Genomic DNA, 18,687 nt, shown 5'->3' on the forward strand with positions numbered 1-18,687 from the left:
AACCATATTTCAGCAACCCAAGTTCGAATGATTAATTTTAAAATAACCATGTACTTTCTCGAATTCTACAGTTTCATTTTCATAAGAGAACAGAAGTACCTGGTGAGCTCCTCTTTGACCTTCACTGGTTCACTAGGATAGAACTTCACTCTAAAACACATGGTATACGGAGGCTGAGCTGTAATATCACAAAGAAATAAGTGAAAGCAGTAGAAAATATATGTTTTATATGACTGCCGTAAACCAGATATTATCTCAAAATTTGTTCTTAGCCAAACATTACCTCATGCGATAATGAGCTCTGTAATTTCAGGCATACCACTGCTGTGAACAAGAAAGCTCATTTATAAAAATGGGATGAAGATGCAATGAAAAGGCAGCTTCAAAGCAGAGTGCATGTCAATAAATAAAATATACATAACATTTACTTCTCATGATACTTACTGCATTAAAACATTTGAAACTTAAGCCTCATTTTGCAATGCAATTTTTGTGTTACTCCCTTGGCCTAATGGTACAACACTGAAATGAAAGCAAAATATTTAAATGCCAGAGATGTGAAATAAAAGCAGAAAGTGTTGGAGAAACTCAACAGATCGGGTAGCATCTGTGGGGAGAAAAGCAGAGTTAACATTCTGAGTCCAATGACTCTTCTTGAGAACTGCAATCAATATAAATTCCTGTGTGGAATGCTCTGCCCCAGAGGGCAGTGGAGGCCCAGTCTCTGGATTCATTTAAGAAAGAATTGGATAGAGCTCTTAAAGATAGTGGAGTCAAGGGGTATGGAGATAAGGCTGGAACAGGATACTGATTAGGAATGATCAGCCATGATCATATTGAATGGCGGTGCAGGCTCGAAGGGCTGAATGGCCTACTCCTGCATCTATTGTCTATTGTCTAAATGTAAAGTCACTGTAGTCCTACCAGATCAAAGGTCCGCTCTCCGATTAGAGAGGGATTACTTGTGTTAGTTTAACTTGAGGGTCACAACACCACAGGTGAGGGGAGAGGTTGAGAAGGAAAGTTCTTCATGGTAACCTCAGTTGGTGCACAAATTGAACCTGCACTGTTGGCATCACTCTGCATTGCAATCAGCTAACTGAGCTAACAAATCCCCTATATTACATTCAGATCTTCTCTGAATTTAATAATTTTCATCAATGGTGATAGAGGAGAATCTTTTTTTAAGATGGTCAATCCAAAATGATTCAAAAGCTTGCTTTAATTAGCAATAGCTTTATAAGCGTTCTCTTGTCTTCGTGAGGGAGAAAATAATGTACAGCATTATCCAGTGTTATACACATTCACTTGTGGACCTATGTGACATAAATGGGAAGAGGAAGAAGATCCTGCTGAAAGAATGTTAGGAGTTAGGCTCTAAATTTAAAATTCAGGATATTAAGGGAAATAATCTCGAGATAATTGCATGAGTCACGTGCTAAAATGAAGGTTTGATGTGAGAAAGACTTGTTTTACTTGTTAGATTAGACCAATTCTGGGACAAGCAAGAGCTGTACCAATGGGATGAGACCCAAAGAACCAGGAAGGGAACCATATCCTCGACAAAAATGGAGGTGGCTTTAAACTATTCTGCAGGAGAAATCAATGTACAAGATACACAAGCAGCCTAAATGTAAACACACAGTGTTAAATAGGAAAGAATAAGGGAGGAATTTTCATGGCAAGGGAATAAGTAAAGATACGTAATGGGAATATCATGAGATATTTTAATATGACATGAGAGGAACCCCTACTAACACTGAGTTAAGATTTCTGTACAGCAATGCACACAATGCTCATAAGTAAACAGGGGAGGTGAAACAACTGATAGCAAAGAGGAACAAAACATAGCAAGGATTACTGAGATGAGAATACAGAAAAAAAAATCAGGATTTAACATTAAAAGTATAATATATTTAGAAATTATAGAGAAATGGAAAGTTGTACTTATTCTGGTTAACGTAACACCAATAGAACTCAGCTTTCAGAACTTTTTGAACAGAGATACATGAAAGTAAAGGATCAATCAATCTAAAAGATCCAGTCTACAGACCATTGAGTTGTGGAGGGAGGTGGAGGAAGATATGTAAAAATTAGGGATTTGAGTAAAAAGCACCAAATAATAATCATGGAGATTTTAAATTCCCTAGTTTTAATTAGGCAGAAGAAGTACGCAAAAAGAGATAAGAGAATTAAATTCCTACAATATGTACAAGATTCCTTTCTAACCCAGGACATGAAAAGCTCAAAAGTGAAAGGTTTACACTTGATTCTGATGGGGGAGTATTCAAGGAGACAGGAACTGTGGCTCAAACGTATTGTTAAAACTGGAATGCAGCTGTCAATGCAGAACAAGCAGAGTAGGAGTATTTGATAAATCATAAGATGTTCCTTCTAGGGTAAGGACAATTCGTAATCTACTAAAGCTATGCTCAGTTGTGACAAGTAGTATCATTACTCTATGTGTCTATGGAGTTCATTGAATAACCATGGAGCAGTAATAACTATTGATCTGCAATTGGTAGAAACAAATGAACTACAATAACTGGACATATATAATAGTAACAAAATGTAACTGATTGGAGGACCTCGTGCATCATCGTCAGATATATTCAACACCCAATGCATATGTTTAAATAAACCGGTGAAGAAATAACTTGTCTTGTCTGATCACTGCAAATGAACCGGGTGACTGAACTCCCACTTCAGTTCCATTAATGCCAAATTAAGAGAGATAGAAGTAAAGGAACTGCTAGGCAATAGTGACCATAGTATGTTTTCAGATCATAATAGAGAAAGGCAAAAGTATGATGAAAATCAAGTTAGTAATTTAGAGAAATGTTGATTTTAAGGGATTTAGGATAGATCTTGGTGAAGTAAAATAGGGAGCTATACTGGCAAATAAAACTGCAAAGCAATGAGGGAAACATTTAAAGCAGTGTTCAACTGAGTGTGGGGAAATATATGTTTCACTAAAATGAAAGAACAACCTGAACCCTGGTTATAGTCTATGGATAAACAGATCAATTAAAATGTTAGAGAATATGGAGTCATGGGATAGGCGGCAAAATAAACCATTAGCAAGACAAAAGACAGAGAGTGAGAACAGCTGAAGGTCGGAAGTGGTTTTCAACAAGGAAAAGTTCAGGGACTACAATTGTTTGCAATTTACATTTACAATTTGGACTTTGGAATCAAAAACAGAACTGTTCAATTTACAAGTAATTCTAAATGGAGGAATATTCAATATTGAAGAAGTCCACAGCAAATTACAGGAATACATTAACAAAATTACAGGATGGGAAATAATTGGCAAATAAATTCATTTTAATAACAAGAAGAAAATCACTTTTTATTTAAAGATACTGGACTAGGTTGGGTAGAGGAACAAAGGAATCTCAGAATAGAAAGCCAGCAATCATTACATATTATGTTACATGCATTCAAGGTCATAGTTAGAGCAATGCAACTACTAAGCGTTACTTCTGGAGGAATAGAATTGAAAAGTTATAGCTAAAACTATATCAAACCTTGATTAGACCATATTTGGAATATTACAATATTCTGGTCACTTGCTCAAAAATCTCATTGGTGGTTTTTTTTTAAATCTCATCTAGTTCAAAGTCAGTACAGAAGGCACAGAGAATGTTCAAGGATGAAAACAAAAATCTATAAGTAGCTGTATCTGGAATGGATGACAGGGTGGATGTTTTTTGCACTTGGAAAAAAACATGGAGGCATAACACAGTTAAAGTCTTTTATGTAAATCCTGAATGGTTTTGATATAAGTAGATACAGAAACAACGTATTCTCTTGTGGAAAAAAGGGTATCTAGAAGCCATCAACTTAAGATAATCACCAAGAAATCCAATATAAAAATCAAAAGAAGCTTTATTAACCAAAGAGTGATGACAGCGCGGAATGTGCTGCCACAGTTGAAGCAAATAATAGATATATTTTTGGGGAAGCTTGAAGTCAGTGAGGGAGAAGTAAACATATGCTTACAAAGTTAAATTTAAATGAGAAAAAGTAGATCAACCAGAGTGTACCAATAGTATGGTTTGGTTGGATCAATTGACCAGCTTCCGTGCCATATTTTGCATGTTCTCCTAAATAAGGATTGCAGTTAGGCTAGGTGCCACAGATCCATCAGAACATATCAAACTATACCCTTGTTAAGGTTTATATTGTATCATATCTACTACTCTGTCTCCTTATCTGTCAACTATAAGCAAATGTAGCACCAATGAGACACTAAGTAAACTGGCCTGAAATACTGATTGCACAACCTACTGAGCCTCTAATAAACAGAGGAGCATTTGATCAGTATGAGCCAAAAGTAAGTTCCCTACCATTTTGGCATAGAAAAGAAAAAGGAACCTAAAGCCCACACTTAAATAATTTTTTTTTTCATATTTTGCTGGAGGTAGTCAAGCAAAATGCAGGAAAGAATTGTAAATTTATGGATCAGAGATTACTTTGATATAATACATTTAATTTTATTGCTAATGCTCATGAGAAGTAAATATTATTTATTTTGTATATTAAAATGGTAATGCCTAGATTACCTAAAATAGCACAGTAATTAAATTTTAGCTTAAAATAATCTGATCTAAAACTATTGCTTGTTTCTGACATATAAGAATTCACCTGTTTAATAACTTTAACTGCATTAATCAAGCCATCAACAGTGCAAGATTGAGTAAGAAGCTAATGCTCTGAGGTAACATGCTACTATCCAAAATATAAGTAATATTGTGCGTATTTCACCAGCACACCCACCTGGCAAAAGGCAACTCTGGTGTCACTTCTTGGTTCTTGTAGCACACACATATGTTGAAGAAGCAAGTTCAAGATAACACGGATTATTAAAAAAACTACAAAAATAACCCACTCACTGTCTAGCATTTCCTCTACCTTTGTACTACCTAGATGTTTAGCATTTTATGATCAATTTGATTTGAAGCTATTTTCCTACTACTGGTTGTAAACTAGACATTACCATTTCATTTGAATAACATCTTTAGCACATCTACACTCAGTAAAAATGAAATACAAAATATTGATCATCGAAGTAAATACCTAAATATATGCCTAATAGTTAGAGCAGAGTGCACAATAGACATCTTTCTTCATCTCTAATGTGAGTGTTAAAGATATAAATTAATAAACAACAAATATTGGAAATTTGAAAGGCCAGCAGAAAATATTAGAACTTCACAACCAGTTGAAAATAAAAGATTGTCGTGTGTGTGGCCATTCATTGAGTCACCAATGAAAAGTGAACTTGAAACATTTGCCAATCTTTTTCTTTCATAACACGTTATATTTTGATAAAATAACTTGGTTCCTTTGTGGTTATATTGCATAGTATATTCATCAGCCAACTCATAATTGCACACATGCAATTGTCCATTTGCAGTTATTTTCAGAATCTAACTAAAATCGCCTTGAAAATCAGATGAAGATCCATAGAGGTTCGGATATGAAGTTCTAGATTTTCATATATTCAGCATTTTTTTATGGCTAATCACTTGTTCAGTTTCTCAGCAAAGAGACTTGAGCTGTTTTAAGACCTGGACCTCATTTAAATAAAGCCAATGATTTGCCTGTGTTAAAAAGGGTATCTCAGTATAGCTCACTTTAGTGATGCAATGGTGGGATGGCCTCTCCGGTGGAAAAAGGGTAGGTTGGAAGTTGAGGCAATAGGGGGTGGTTAGTGTGCAGAGATGTGGCTGGGACAGCAGCAGCACACACTATTTTTGTGGGGCCCAAAAGAGTGCCAGACAAGTCAATCCCATCACCTACACCATCTATTAAATCAAAAGACAAATATTTAAAAATCATAAGGTATAATAAAAAATGTATGACTTGCTTAAAATTCTCATCTAGTTCAAAGTATTTTACAAAAACTGTCATAATGCATCTGAAAACTCTTGACAAGATAATTTTTTCAACAGTCCTACCAGCTATCAGTTGTGCCTCTTGTCTCAATATACAGAAAACCATATTTACCAATGCAAGATATAGTTTGTGGGGTTGATGAATGAGATAGGTTTCTGAGGGATATTCTATTTTGATTAACAGTTCCACAGCCAAAAACTTGCTAAAATTGGACACAGTGATTGCAAGGAATATCAGCCATTTTATGCATACACACTACCTCCAAAGCTGCACATGCACCCAGGTATATACCCAGACTTCAGAGAACAGGATGCAAAGGAAACGTTGCTTTGTTAACCTTTCTGTCTGAAACAAACTTGTTTCTCTGGCTTAACTGAAACTTGAAGCCTGTAAATAGTGAAGCTGCTTGCAGTTTGTCTTGCCCGAAGCATGAATCACAGTACGGCATCTGTTAGGAAGCCACAAATCACTACTGAGATTAAAGCAACACCGAATCTGCAATTGGCTCACATGTATTACCACAAATTGCAAGGAAATAAATCACAAACTGCACAAGTGCCTACCAGAGATTTCTATTCGGGTTAACATGCATGTACTATGGCAGCAAATAGTCCTCAATTTAAGAACATAGAGCGATTTTCAGCAACACTATGAATTACTATTGAGGATAACAATTAATACATGTACTAGTAACACTTTAAATTAATAGAGATATCATCTATATAAAAAAAGCACAGCCAACAGCATCAACATCCGAGCAGGAAGCAACTTCAGAGACCAGAATGATGCAGCAGTGTCAGATTCAGAACAGGCAACAAAAAATTTCAATACAAGGTAAGGGTCAGGCAAGGCAGACAGGAAACAGCTTTAGGTACCAGTAAGGTAACCTACATCATCGGGCCCCAATTCCCACTTCCTCTGCAGGTGGCTCTCCACAGTTCAGATCCAACCATAAATTGTTTCTGCATTTGCAGGACTGGTGACCAGAATAAGGCTGATTTAATTGCAGCAGGTTGACACCCAACAGTCAGAAAGAAACTATGAACTCATCTTTCAGGAGTCCTTAGCACATTTCACTTCTTATGAACGGAGGACATGAAGGTTGCATAAAATGGGCAGTGTTTCACTGGTTGTCCTGATAGGGTAGATGTCCCACTGGATTCCCAAGAGAAAAGACAGGGCAATGACAGTAGGGAGTTTTGTAACAACTTTGTGGCACACTCAAGAAATCTCCTAATTGTCCACATGACCTCTTTGCATTAAAGCAATAGAGGGCTTGATAAATGGTGTATTTCAAGTTTAATCTTCTTTGTTTCTCACTGCATGCCTCCTTATTTATTAATTCATGTTACACTCCAGCATTTTGGTCTGACTGACCACAATCAACTTCCAGGAGACACATTGCTGGATCTGAATCCAAGCCATTAGGCAACAGAAGACCACAGTCTATAAAAGAATCTATCTAATTTTGTTTTCCATTTAAGTTAACAAAGCAAAATCAGATGGGTTCCTTTACAGATGTATGCTACAACCTGTCCTACTTATGGACTTGCAATGTATGCAGATTATCCAATATATGTCAACCTTTGAAAATCTCCCTAAAGTAGCATTCAAGGGTTTTGCTTTACTGTCAAGCATTGAAAATTGTGTTCTCATTCTAATCTTTCAGGTAACCAAGAGGATGTGTCATGTGGCTTTTCAGCAAACAATACAGCCATTACTTAGCACCTTGCAATATCTTGTTATTCTCTATGGGTCAGGATCTATTCGTGATTTGTGGGTGCAAACATTTCACATTGTTCCACTCATCTATGGTGCTAACACATGCAGTTTAATGTTCATAACCAGTTCACAGGGGGATTGGATCACCTTAATCCCTACAGGCAAATATTGAAACCCAGCAGACATCCACATTATTCCCTTCATTCAATAAGGCAGCACATAAAAAACAGCACAGCTTATCCAATTCCAGACATGCCATATACTTCCACTCTAAGGAGAAACAGCAGGAAAACACAATGAACATAATATAAGGATTACACATTGACAGAAGTTGCATATTTTTAGTTCAAGACCAGTTTAAGTAATTGAGGAGTCAGGTGGTTGGCCACATACATCCTAATGTACAACTGGGCCCACTGGAGTTTTTTTAAAAATAGAAATTATGCGCATTTAAAGAGGGCTATTTTGCATTGGTAGAAGTAGATTACTCGTAAAGGGTTAGGTGAGAAATAAGTACCTTGTATTTATACAGCACACCCTCAACATAGCTCACTTCAGTCTCTATGGATCACTTCTGAAGTTTAATAATAACCAATAAGCCTTTCACCAACAGTGCGATGCTTCTGAGACATAAAAGCCAACATTTTCTGGGCTAATATAGGCCTTTTAAAAGGGTGGGCAGGGGAACATAATTGAGTGTGTCGCAAAGACTCAGTTTTACAACAGCAGGTTCATGTTTTGGTATGAGCTTTTCAGGCAACTCAGCTTTTAGAAGGATCACTTCTGCGTACATTAGCATTCCACAAATACTCATTAGCACCCCAGCCAGATGGAATTACATTCACAGAAGCCATCTTGTAAGCCAAAACTGGAAATACATATGTTCACAAACCCAATGATATAAGGCATATACCTACCAGAGTTTTCTTCTTCATCTAAGTTCCAATAAGTACAAACTTCTTCCATTACTTTGCTCCTATAAACCATGCTGGTCCTTACACAAATGCTCACAACATAAGTGGTGAAGCCTCTGTGTGCCAACCAGCTAATGAAAATCTCAGTCTTATGCAGTCTTGCTTCACGTTTCTAAACACTCGTTGAATAAGCCATGAAGCCCCTCCAACAAGTCTCACCCATTAATGTTCTGGATTTCTTGATCACTTATAGCATAAGAGGTGAAGCCTAACCAGATCAACTAGCTTATGAGTTTCAATTAGATGTGGTATTGCCTGTTGTAATTTGATGGCTATGGTGTAATGGTGGAAGGTTGGCCAGGCCCACTAGCCTGAGTAAAAAAAGTAGCCAAGCTGATTTCCATCAGTAAACGTGCCCAGGGCAGGAAAGCAGCACTCAACTTAAAATTGGATCTTAAATGAAACTGAAAAAGATTCGGAGAAAGGTGGACTCGGTGGAGAGGAACAGTAGTGAATGGAACTGTAAGGGTATATTTGTTTGGGGCACTGGAAGCACTGAGGAATGGATGATAGCAAAATGGAATAAAGGAGAGAATGGCAGCAATAGAAACACATTGACAAGGAAGAGTATACAAAAAGGTAGGGAATACAACGGGGTAGAAGGAGAACAGCGCATTGAATGATGGATAGTGTAAGACTAAGACTGGCATGGGATTTGGGAAGGAAGTGGGATTGAGTGATGAGCAGGAATATGAAGGGAGACAGTGAATGGGCTGACAATCATTAGGTGGGGTGGGCAGGGCAACTGAAGATGGATAGTTGGATACCACAGCATATTAAGGCCATCTACTCTTAAGGCGGGGTGGAGGGAAGAGTGCACTCTAAAAGGAGAGGGAGAGGGAGAGGTTAGAGAGTGAATAATTTGAAGGAAAGGTTTACCATCACCATCTTTCCAGAAATTACTTTTCTAAACAAGGATTAGCGAATGCACAAAGCAAAGTGTGGTGAATGGATCTGTTTGCATGTATTCCTGCATAGTGCAAACACATCTAACTGAGGGAATTGAAACATAAACTGAAAAATATTACTATATCAGCAGACAACTAAGAGCTTTTCAGCAAAGGAAAGCACTCATTGCAATATAGAGTGAATAAGCTTTGACAATTCCAAACATCAACATCTTGACCATGTCTCATCATTCACGAGCTTTTGACAAGAAGGGTACTGTGGTATTTTCCCAGATGAACACTGCTTCCACCTTGCAGTGAATGTCACTTCTACCACTAAGTGATAATGGTTAAGTGTTATTTGAGTCTTCGGCCAATCCATCAATTAGTGTTAGAGGATATAACTCTGTACAGAATCTGAAGAAGAGGCACTATTCCTGGATAACAAAAAGGTATATTGCATAAAAGCAATAAGGCCATTTACTTTTGGACAGACTTATACAGAATCACAATGTCTAAAAGAGGGCCCTTATTGTGATAACCTTGGGGAACTAATTGCCTTCACCCTCAAATTGTGGAGGGTATGTGAGTACTAGCACAGATACTTGTATACTTTGCCTGCATTGACAGATACAGATAGAGGTGTCAAACCCCAGAGTTGTGATTATGTGTATTACTAGGAAGCAGAATGTGGTATTAGTAAGTTACGAATTTAATGGTTCTGAATGATAGATCATTCAGTGTTGTTGAAGAGTAGATTCAAATCAAGAACTGTCAATGATCTAACAGCTGTTAAGTATTGTAGTTCCTTCGCTGTTTAAAGAGCCATTAGCACTATGGTGCAAGTTGTGCTACATTGGTAGCTGCAAAACCCTTATATAAACTGATTACACATGAGACATCTGATGGAGATTCCTGTCACACAAATCTTATGTGTGACAGTGTTTTTACAATACCAACTCAAACTCATGGTGGTGTGATGCATTGAAGACTATAGCACATACCCTAGCTAAGTGCAGCAGATCATATTTCCTCTTGTGACACTGTAGCAGGATCTCTTGAGCCACTTATAAGCACTGACCTCCACAGCCATGTCTATCCAGGCTCTCTTCATCAATCAAGATGGCATCCTTTTGCCACCCCTAGGGAAAAGCACTTCCTTTATTTCCTGAACAGCCTTCAAGAGAGCCTCTAGTAAGGCATTGGTAGAGTATGGCATAGCTTTTTATCTGGTCACTAACATTTCCATGGGTGGGTGGAGCTGATTAGTAGAGGGTGAGTGATGTTCCTGGGTTGCAGAGAGTGACACCATCTGCTGTCCAGCTGCTTTTTAAAAATGGTGTCCACAAGTTGGAAATCAGGAAATCCCAGGTGTGGGTGGAACCTCCTCCTGCCTCTTTGTAAAGTTTGGTGTTTAGACAATGAATAGACAATGAGCTGAGAAGAACTTCATTGTACAGGTTAGGTGGATTGACTAGGCTAACTTTCCCTGTAGCATCCAGGGATATGCAGGCTAAGTGGATTAGCCATGATAAATGCAAGGTCACGGGGATAGGGTGGAATCACTTCAGAGAGTTGGTGCAGACCCAGTGAGCTGAATGGCCTCTATCTGTAGGAATTCTGTGATTCTATGAAATCCCAACTCCATCCCCAAACATTTAGTCTCACTGGCATACTGAGTCTCAAGAAAGGAAGATTTCATCTATTACATATGAAAAATGTCAGATCTAACATCTCCACAATATTGAAATCTGAGGGGGTGTGGGGAGTGTTATGCCAACTAATTCGTAAGTTATTTAAGAGTCTCATCCTGTCCCTGCCTCTATTTAGCACATAGAAAGTAGCCAGCAATCTTTCTTAGAAGAGCTAATGATAACTAACAAGTTTTGGGACCTCCTCTGGAGGCATTTTCTTTGCCGGTCTGAGGCATTCCCTCCTCCAAGATTACATACTATATTTATGCCTCCCTAACGCCATCTTAAACTTTGCTCCCCCCACTACCGCGAGCGCTAGTCCCTAGTCCCCATGCTAGGAGACAGCCAGGCCTCACTAAGATATCAAACCTGGTCCTGCTGGGACACAGAGTTCCCAGTCACTCAGACTGTTTGCGAGATTGCTAAGCTGGCCCTATAAAATCCATCCCAAGGGGTCATTTTCAGTATAGGTGCTTTGGCATTTGCTGTCAGAGCTATTCTGGACTTGAAGTAAAAAATGCATACTTCCCTTGATTTTCCAAGTTTATCTGGCAGACCTTAAAATGACCAAAGGGACTGCTGAAGACCATCTGAGTTTTTTCTGATTACCCGGCAATATGATTGGTCGTGCCAGTTGTCACTCTATTTAACTCCTCTTTCCCATTTCCTGTATGGATCGATCAGTGGGCTGGTTCTCCATCTTAGCCCTCCAGCATGACAGGACCCCTGTTTGAAAAGCTGCATTAGAATGCCCATTGACCAAGAATCAATTTCTAACAAGACTCAAGTACCTGGTTTTAGGCATGTTTGGCAGATACTTTAACTACTTTATGCCAGAAATAGTAGCAACACATATTGTCCAGTCAAAATATGATTACTAGATCAGTGTAGATGTCTTAAGATCTTCTTGTGATGAATATTCAAAGCATCAGCAATTATGGATGTCACTAAACAGCACTCAATTGTCTTATTTATTAATTAGAATCATGTCAAAGAGGCAGTAGAAAATCAATAACTAACTAAAATACACAGGATGAAAACATATAGGATATGAAAATGCAAGTGACCAACATAGAGTGGCAGTTATTCGTAAATGATCCATCATCAAATAGTAATATAACTGAATTTGTGATACAACTCAACCTGAATTTTTCAGCATTTTTCTCAACTGACTGTTAATACCATAATATAGTATATGCCTGATCCATGTGGAATTGCCAAGAAAATGGTAGTGTCCCTACCTCTGGGCCAGCAGGTTTGGGTTCAAGCCCCAGCAGTCCTAGAGTTGTGTCATAACATATCTGACCAGACTGATTAAAAAATAAATTTTAAAACTGTCAATAATTTTAAATCTGTATTTACAAAGGAAAAACAAATCTGTCAAAACTTACATTTCATTTGCTTCACAACTGACTTGTTGGGTTCCAGCCAATGCTGTGAAAGAAAACGATGATCAACAATTAGACAATATTATATATGTTTTTTTTAAACCTTGTTTCTCTCTCTCTTCTCACACATACAAATCGCTTTGTGTTGTGCAATATAGCTGCCAATTAATTTCAAATGTTCAGTTGAGTAGATTAGGAATGTGAATCTACAAAACAAAGAAGTATTTGGTCAGCATTGACTGTGTATATACCAATCATATACCAAATTTCAAATGCAATTAAACAATAGAATTTCTTGTTATGTTTGTGGAGGAATCAGAAAGAACATTATTAAGTAATCACTGCCTCCTAATTATAGTACTATTTTTAAAAAAAGGTTTTAGTGCTATAATCATACATTAACAGGACTCAGTTGAATACCCAGAGCAAATGTGAAATATGCACAAAATCAGAGAGGATGGCTGGAGTCAGGAAACAGAGCACTAGTGAAGATGGAATGCTTAAACAATATTAGCAATTGTATTTGAATCTATGGTCTGGTCACATGACTCCATCTAGGTAGAAAAAAGGCTAATTTATTTTCCCAATAATGTAACTTTGGTATTTCTGATAAAAATATCCAGAAACTTGGAAGCAGAAAAATAAATGTTTTATTTTTCAAAATTGGTTAGTTCTGCATTATATAAAGTGAACATAATGGGTTTGAGATATTTGATTATTCTGTACATAAATGAGGCAGATGACAAAGAGTCCATTCCATCCATTTTAATGCAAGGATCTCATTTAATGCACACGGGAAGCTATTAATGTTGAGAAAACATTGACAGGCATCTTGCCAATCCATGGAGGGCAGGAAAACTGGTGTTTGACCATGAAGATAATCCAGGCCAGTGTCACTGAAAAGCATGCAAACAGGATTTGAACACATCTGATTTTGAACATCATCTTCTTAAACAAAATTTCTGTCTTGTTCATTAAACATGTCAATGCCTGGAGCCGGTATTTAAACCATGTCTTACCCTGAAACAATATGGGTAACTTTAAGAGTTGAGTGGAAATGTCACCCTGTGATAGATGGACAGTTCAAGAATAACAGCTGAATTGGGGGTGCCTAGTTAATTTTAGCAGCTGATCTTGGATTCAACACATGGTTGAGTCCCTGAACAGTCAGGGAGAGTTAGAGATTTCATTAAAGTGGAGGGGAATCATAAATATTAGAGGATTTTAACAACGCAAATATTATCTAAGATAGTTTTAGTATGAAAGGTAAGGAGGGAGAAAATTCTTAAATTGCAGCTAAGAGACCATTTTTAGCCTTGTAAAAAGGTCAAAAAAGAAGGGTGCAATTCTGGCTCCAATATAAGCCTGGGCAGGTAGAAGGCATTTCTGTCAGGGAATATTTTGGAAATGGTGACTGTAAGTCAGTTTGATTTATAACAGTTATTGAAAAGGATGGGACTAGGTCAAGAATAAAAGTTCTAAACTGGGGAAAAGCTGATTTCAGTAATTTTAATAAGATATAATAGTCCAAATGGACTAGGAAGTTATAGATGAAACTGTGTCAGAGCAGTGGGAGGCATTCAAGAGGAAATAACAAAAGCCCAGGGTAAATGTATTTCCATAAGGACAAAGGCTGGATAAAGACCTGAGTACCCTAGGAACTTAAAGAATGCAACCACTCGGACAAAGAAAGAGAAGCTTACTACAGCTACCAGATGTTCAATACAGCAGAGTGCTTACAGTAACGTAAAAAGTGCAGGGGATAACTTAAAAGGAAAATTTGGAAAGCCATAATAGTTCATAAGAAAGCACTGATGGTTAAAATAAAAGGAAACACAGAAAGTAACTAGGCAAAGAGTAGGGCCCATAAAGAGGTAATCTGTGTGTGGACACAGAAGATGCCAGTACAGTCCACAAAGAATACTTCATGTTAGTCTTCACATTGGAAAAGGAGAAACATCAGGGTACAGAATTGTGGATCATAGTACTTCAAAGTACAGTTTTCTGCTGACAATGTTGTTTAAGGGATTTAAATATGGCCCTTCTGCCATACATATGGTCACACCATTCTTATGAGCTTTCTCAACAATGATGCTTTTCAGAAAAGTTCAGAATTCATAAAGACAAGTTGAAGAATCCACAGCATCTCTTTAGGTTTTCTTTGGTTTGGGGGAACAGCATGCATCTTATATCTTTACCTTTGCCTGGCTTGGGGAAGATTTCATAACCTGAATATACAGAGCCATAAAGAATTGATCTGACTTACAATCAGTTGGCAGGTCTTGCTGTTGAACAAAAGTCCTTCTTGTGAAAAACCACCATCACGGTGTAGAGGTTCCAATTGTGCTCTTAAGTAAAAAGAGTTCCAAAGGAGAGTCAGACTGGACTCAAAACATTAACTCTGTTTCTCTCTCTACAGATGTTGAACAGATCTGCTGACTTTCTCCATTGCTTGCTGGTTTTATTTTAGATTTCCAGCATTTGCAGTCTTTCGTTTTTAACCAATCTTACTCTTCTTTGGTTTTTTCCATTACCACAATACCATCAGCAATGCATTTGTTTACAGGAATGTTTCATGCAACTCTATCTATATGCTTTTGAAAGAGGTATAACTGACAGATAAACTGAAAGGTCATGACTTCCTGAGATTCCCTAGCTAAGTGCATCAATCAATATTCATGTTTGGCTGCCAGGTTTTACAAAAATTTACCTCCAATGATCCCGGTATTCAATTCTTCAAACTTGATTTTTTTTTTGGATATCCTTTTATAGTGAGGTTTATATGTCTTAGATTTAGATGTATTCTGAAAATGCCATCCTTCTTTAGAATGCACATTATTGAACTGTACTAATTTGTCTGGTCTCCTATACAGGAATTATCCCATTGCATTCCACATCATCTCGACTGCACTTAGATTTTACTTATATGTGAACACTGCACTTTCTGGGATATCAATTGATAGAATGGTATCTTCTTTGAAGTGTAAGATAGCTTCACATCTGAAACTGCCAATCGCATTAAACTGCTGCAGGAACAATTATTATAATGCCTCAGCTGACTCAATGCAAGTATGCATGGTCTTTTCTGTTGTCATGAGTATTTTGGTAATCTTGTGGACAGCCACAATTTTGAGATCCTTACACACTGGTTGTCCTGCCACTGTTAGTTTGCTCAAGCCTACCAAGTAAATTATGTGTGCTTTTGATGCTGACTTACTATAGCTGTATTGCATTGTTAACTTATCAATGCAAGGAATACGTAATCCATTATATCCAGTTAATTTCATGGTTGTTGCATGTCCCATTGATTTCCAATGATCCTGGAACATGCTTTCAAAATGAGGACTGTTAGTATGTATTTGCACTGCCTGGTCTGTCAATTTTAGTTTTGAGAATGTGTTTGCCAATTTTCATTGGGGATATGAGATTGGTTGAAACAAAATCTTATAATTGTCTGACTTCTCCTATGCAATGTGTTACTTTCACAATGTTGAAAGTCTGGCCATCTAATGGTTGAAGCTGCTCCAATTGTCTTGGGTGTGTCTGACTGAATTATGTACATTGGTTTGTATTTACATAAGTCTTTGGTGCACTCTTCACATTTTTGACATACTGTTGTGTCTGTGTTCCGCTTTCTGTGTTTATTTTCTTCTGTTCTGTATACAGCAGGAACTTCTGGAGTACTTCAGAATCTTGCCTGGTGTTTTTTTCCCCCCACAGTTTTCAAGCTGCATTGCTGTGTTCTTTGTTCTGCTTTTTTTAAAGAGACAATGGCCACTGCATACCATAATTGCTATCCACGTGCAAAAAAAAACATGGATTCCATTTGCTTGAAGATCTCTAGTGAGCTTGTTTACAGTTGAAACAACAAACACAATAATTTTTAGAGATATCATTTGTCTAGGGTTCTACAATGCAGAGTGGCCATGGCCTCAAGTCATGTGATAATATCCAGCTTTTTGGCTTATCTACAAATTAAGCATTTTAAAGGAACAACACTTTTAAAGTGTTAACATAGTAATCAATGCTCCTGCTGGCAAGAGATTTTGGATTGGGGAATGATGAGGAAGAAAAGCTTATGAAATTATTTCAACGGGGATCAAATAGGTGAGGTCACCTATATATTTTAGTCATGATACGGATGAGCCAGTGTTGGACTAGAGTGGACAAAGTTAAAATAAAATCACACAATACCAGGCTATAGTCCAACAGGTTCATTTGGAAGCACTAGCTTTCGAAGTACTGTTCCTCCATCTGTAGCTGTGGATCAAGATCATAAGACACAGGTTTTGTAGCAAAAGATTACAATGTCATGCAACTGAAATGATATATTGAACAAATCTAGATTGCTGTGAAGTCTTTCATCTTTTAGAATAAGTTGCAGGTTTCAGTTCATTAATATGTAAATTCCAGAACTTCTTTTAAGTCACACTCTCGAGATAACTTAAGGTTTTATAAAAAAAGGTGACATCTCAGCTCAGATGATATATTAAAGGTGTGAGGTTAGAGTCTGTCTGTATCCCAATCTTGAGCCAGACTGGTTCTATTTCCAAAGTAGGGATTTATAAAATGTTACATGGATTGACTGCCTGCAGGTTGTGTTCTTTTTGAGCAAAATAGAATGCATCTGCACACATAATTCTGCAAATGCAAATTCACCCCATAGACTTATACGTGTGTGTGCGTGCATGAGAGAGAAAGAGATTGTGAGCATGTGCAAATGAGTGTGTGCATGAGTGTGAGTGCACGTGAGAGTGTGTATGTTTGTATGTGTGCATGCTCGGTAAAGTGTGTGTGTTAATGTGATGGAGTATATATTTTAGTATCAGTATTGTCAATGTTGGTTCCTCAACATGGCTAGTAATACAGGAACAGTATTCATCAAGAGGCAGCAACTGACAGCACAACCTCAAGGCATCATAAGCTGTTGTCAGATAAAGATGAAGCAGGTCTAACAACTACGTTTTCTTTATATATAATAGGTAGTTTTAATGTAAGTGTTTCCCTAAGTTTAACCCTGTTTTGTTGTGCATGCTCTTTACATTTCTGAGCTATGTAAATCTGCTGTTGCATTGATCCTGCAATACTTTTAACTCTCTGCTTAAAGGTGTTGATGCAAATACACAGCAGTCTATAACAAAATGTCTCCAGTTTTACTGAGACATCAGAAAAGGTAACAATGGAAAGACCTAAGCTCATTTGAGCATCAACAATTTGCTCAGTAAAAATATTAACTCTGAGACTTAATGATAATCCACTGACTTAATTTGAAGTTCACATATAGGAGCATCAAACAAGGCTGGAATTAAGCTTAATGATGATCTAATGAACAACTGATGTTCCCTGCCTATCTTTGCAAGTGAAGATAACACGATATGAGAATGTTGGCAGAATCCATGGCACAACACCTCAGTACAAGTTATGTATTCAGAAGGAGGGGAAAATAACTTGCATAATGAGAACTACAATGAAATGAGGAAAGAATTAGCTATAGTAAACTTGGTGGATAGGTTAGCATAAATGACAGTAAGTAATCAGAAGTAGACAGGCAGGAGGCTGGAAGAACACAGCAAGCCAGGCAGCATCAGGAGGTAGAGAAGACAACGTTTCAGGTGTAACCCTTCTTCAGGACTGGGCCATCTGCAGTTTTTTTTGTCCCTAAGTAAGTAATCAGTGGCAGACATTTAAGCAGGTAATTCATGACTCTCAGCATGAAGACATCCCAGTAAACAAGCAAGATTCAAAGAGAAGCACAAACCAACCATGGCTAACCAAGGACGTTAATGGAAAGTATTAAGTTGAAAGAAAAAGCATACAAGGAAATCAAAGTCAGTGACAGCTCCGAAGACTGGAATAAATTCAGAATTCAGCAAAGGAGGACTAGGATTGTAGAATCTCAACAGTGCATATAGAGACCATTTGGCCCATTGAGTCTGTAGCAAAGCTCCAAAGAGCACCTCAAACAGACCCAGCACAGCTCCACCCTATCCCCATAACCCCATATTTACCATGGCTAATCCAACTAGCCTGCATACCCCTGGACACCACAGGCAATTTTTAGCATGGCCAATCCACCTTTGGACTGTAGGAGGAAACCAGAGTGCCCAGCAGACACTAA

General features: G+C 37.7%; 1 protein-coding gene across 2 annotated transcripts in view; it reads right to left on the minus strand.

Annotated features, from left to right (window-relative positions):
* The window catches only part of frmd3 (FERM domain containing 3), a 218,239-nt gene that overhangs the window by 125,507 nt on the left and 74,045 nt on the right, over nt 1-18,687 (minus strand). For both annotated transcript variants that reach the window (XM_072585508.1, XM_072585498.1), the window contains exons 3-4: nt 12,573-12,615; nt 100-178 (exon numbers count right to left, since the gene is read on the minus strand). In XM_072585508.1, the coding sequence (XP_072441609.1) occupies nt 100-178; nt 12,573-12,615 (122 nt within the window). The remainder of the gene's footprint in view (nt 1-99; nt 179-12,572; nt 12,616-18,687) is intronic.

The sequence above is a fragment of the Chiloscyllium punctatum genome, chromosome 2, assembly GCF_047496795.1.
Source record: "Chiloscyllium punctatum isolate Juve2018m chromosome 2, sChiPun1.3, whole genome shotgun sequence".
Classification (NCBI taxonomy): domain Eukaryota; kingdom Metazoa; phylum Chordata; class Chondrichthyes; order Orectolobiformes; family Hemiscylliidae; genus Chiloscyllium; species Chiloscyllium punctatum.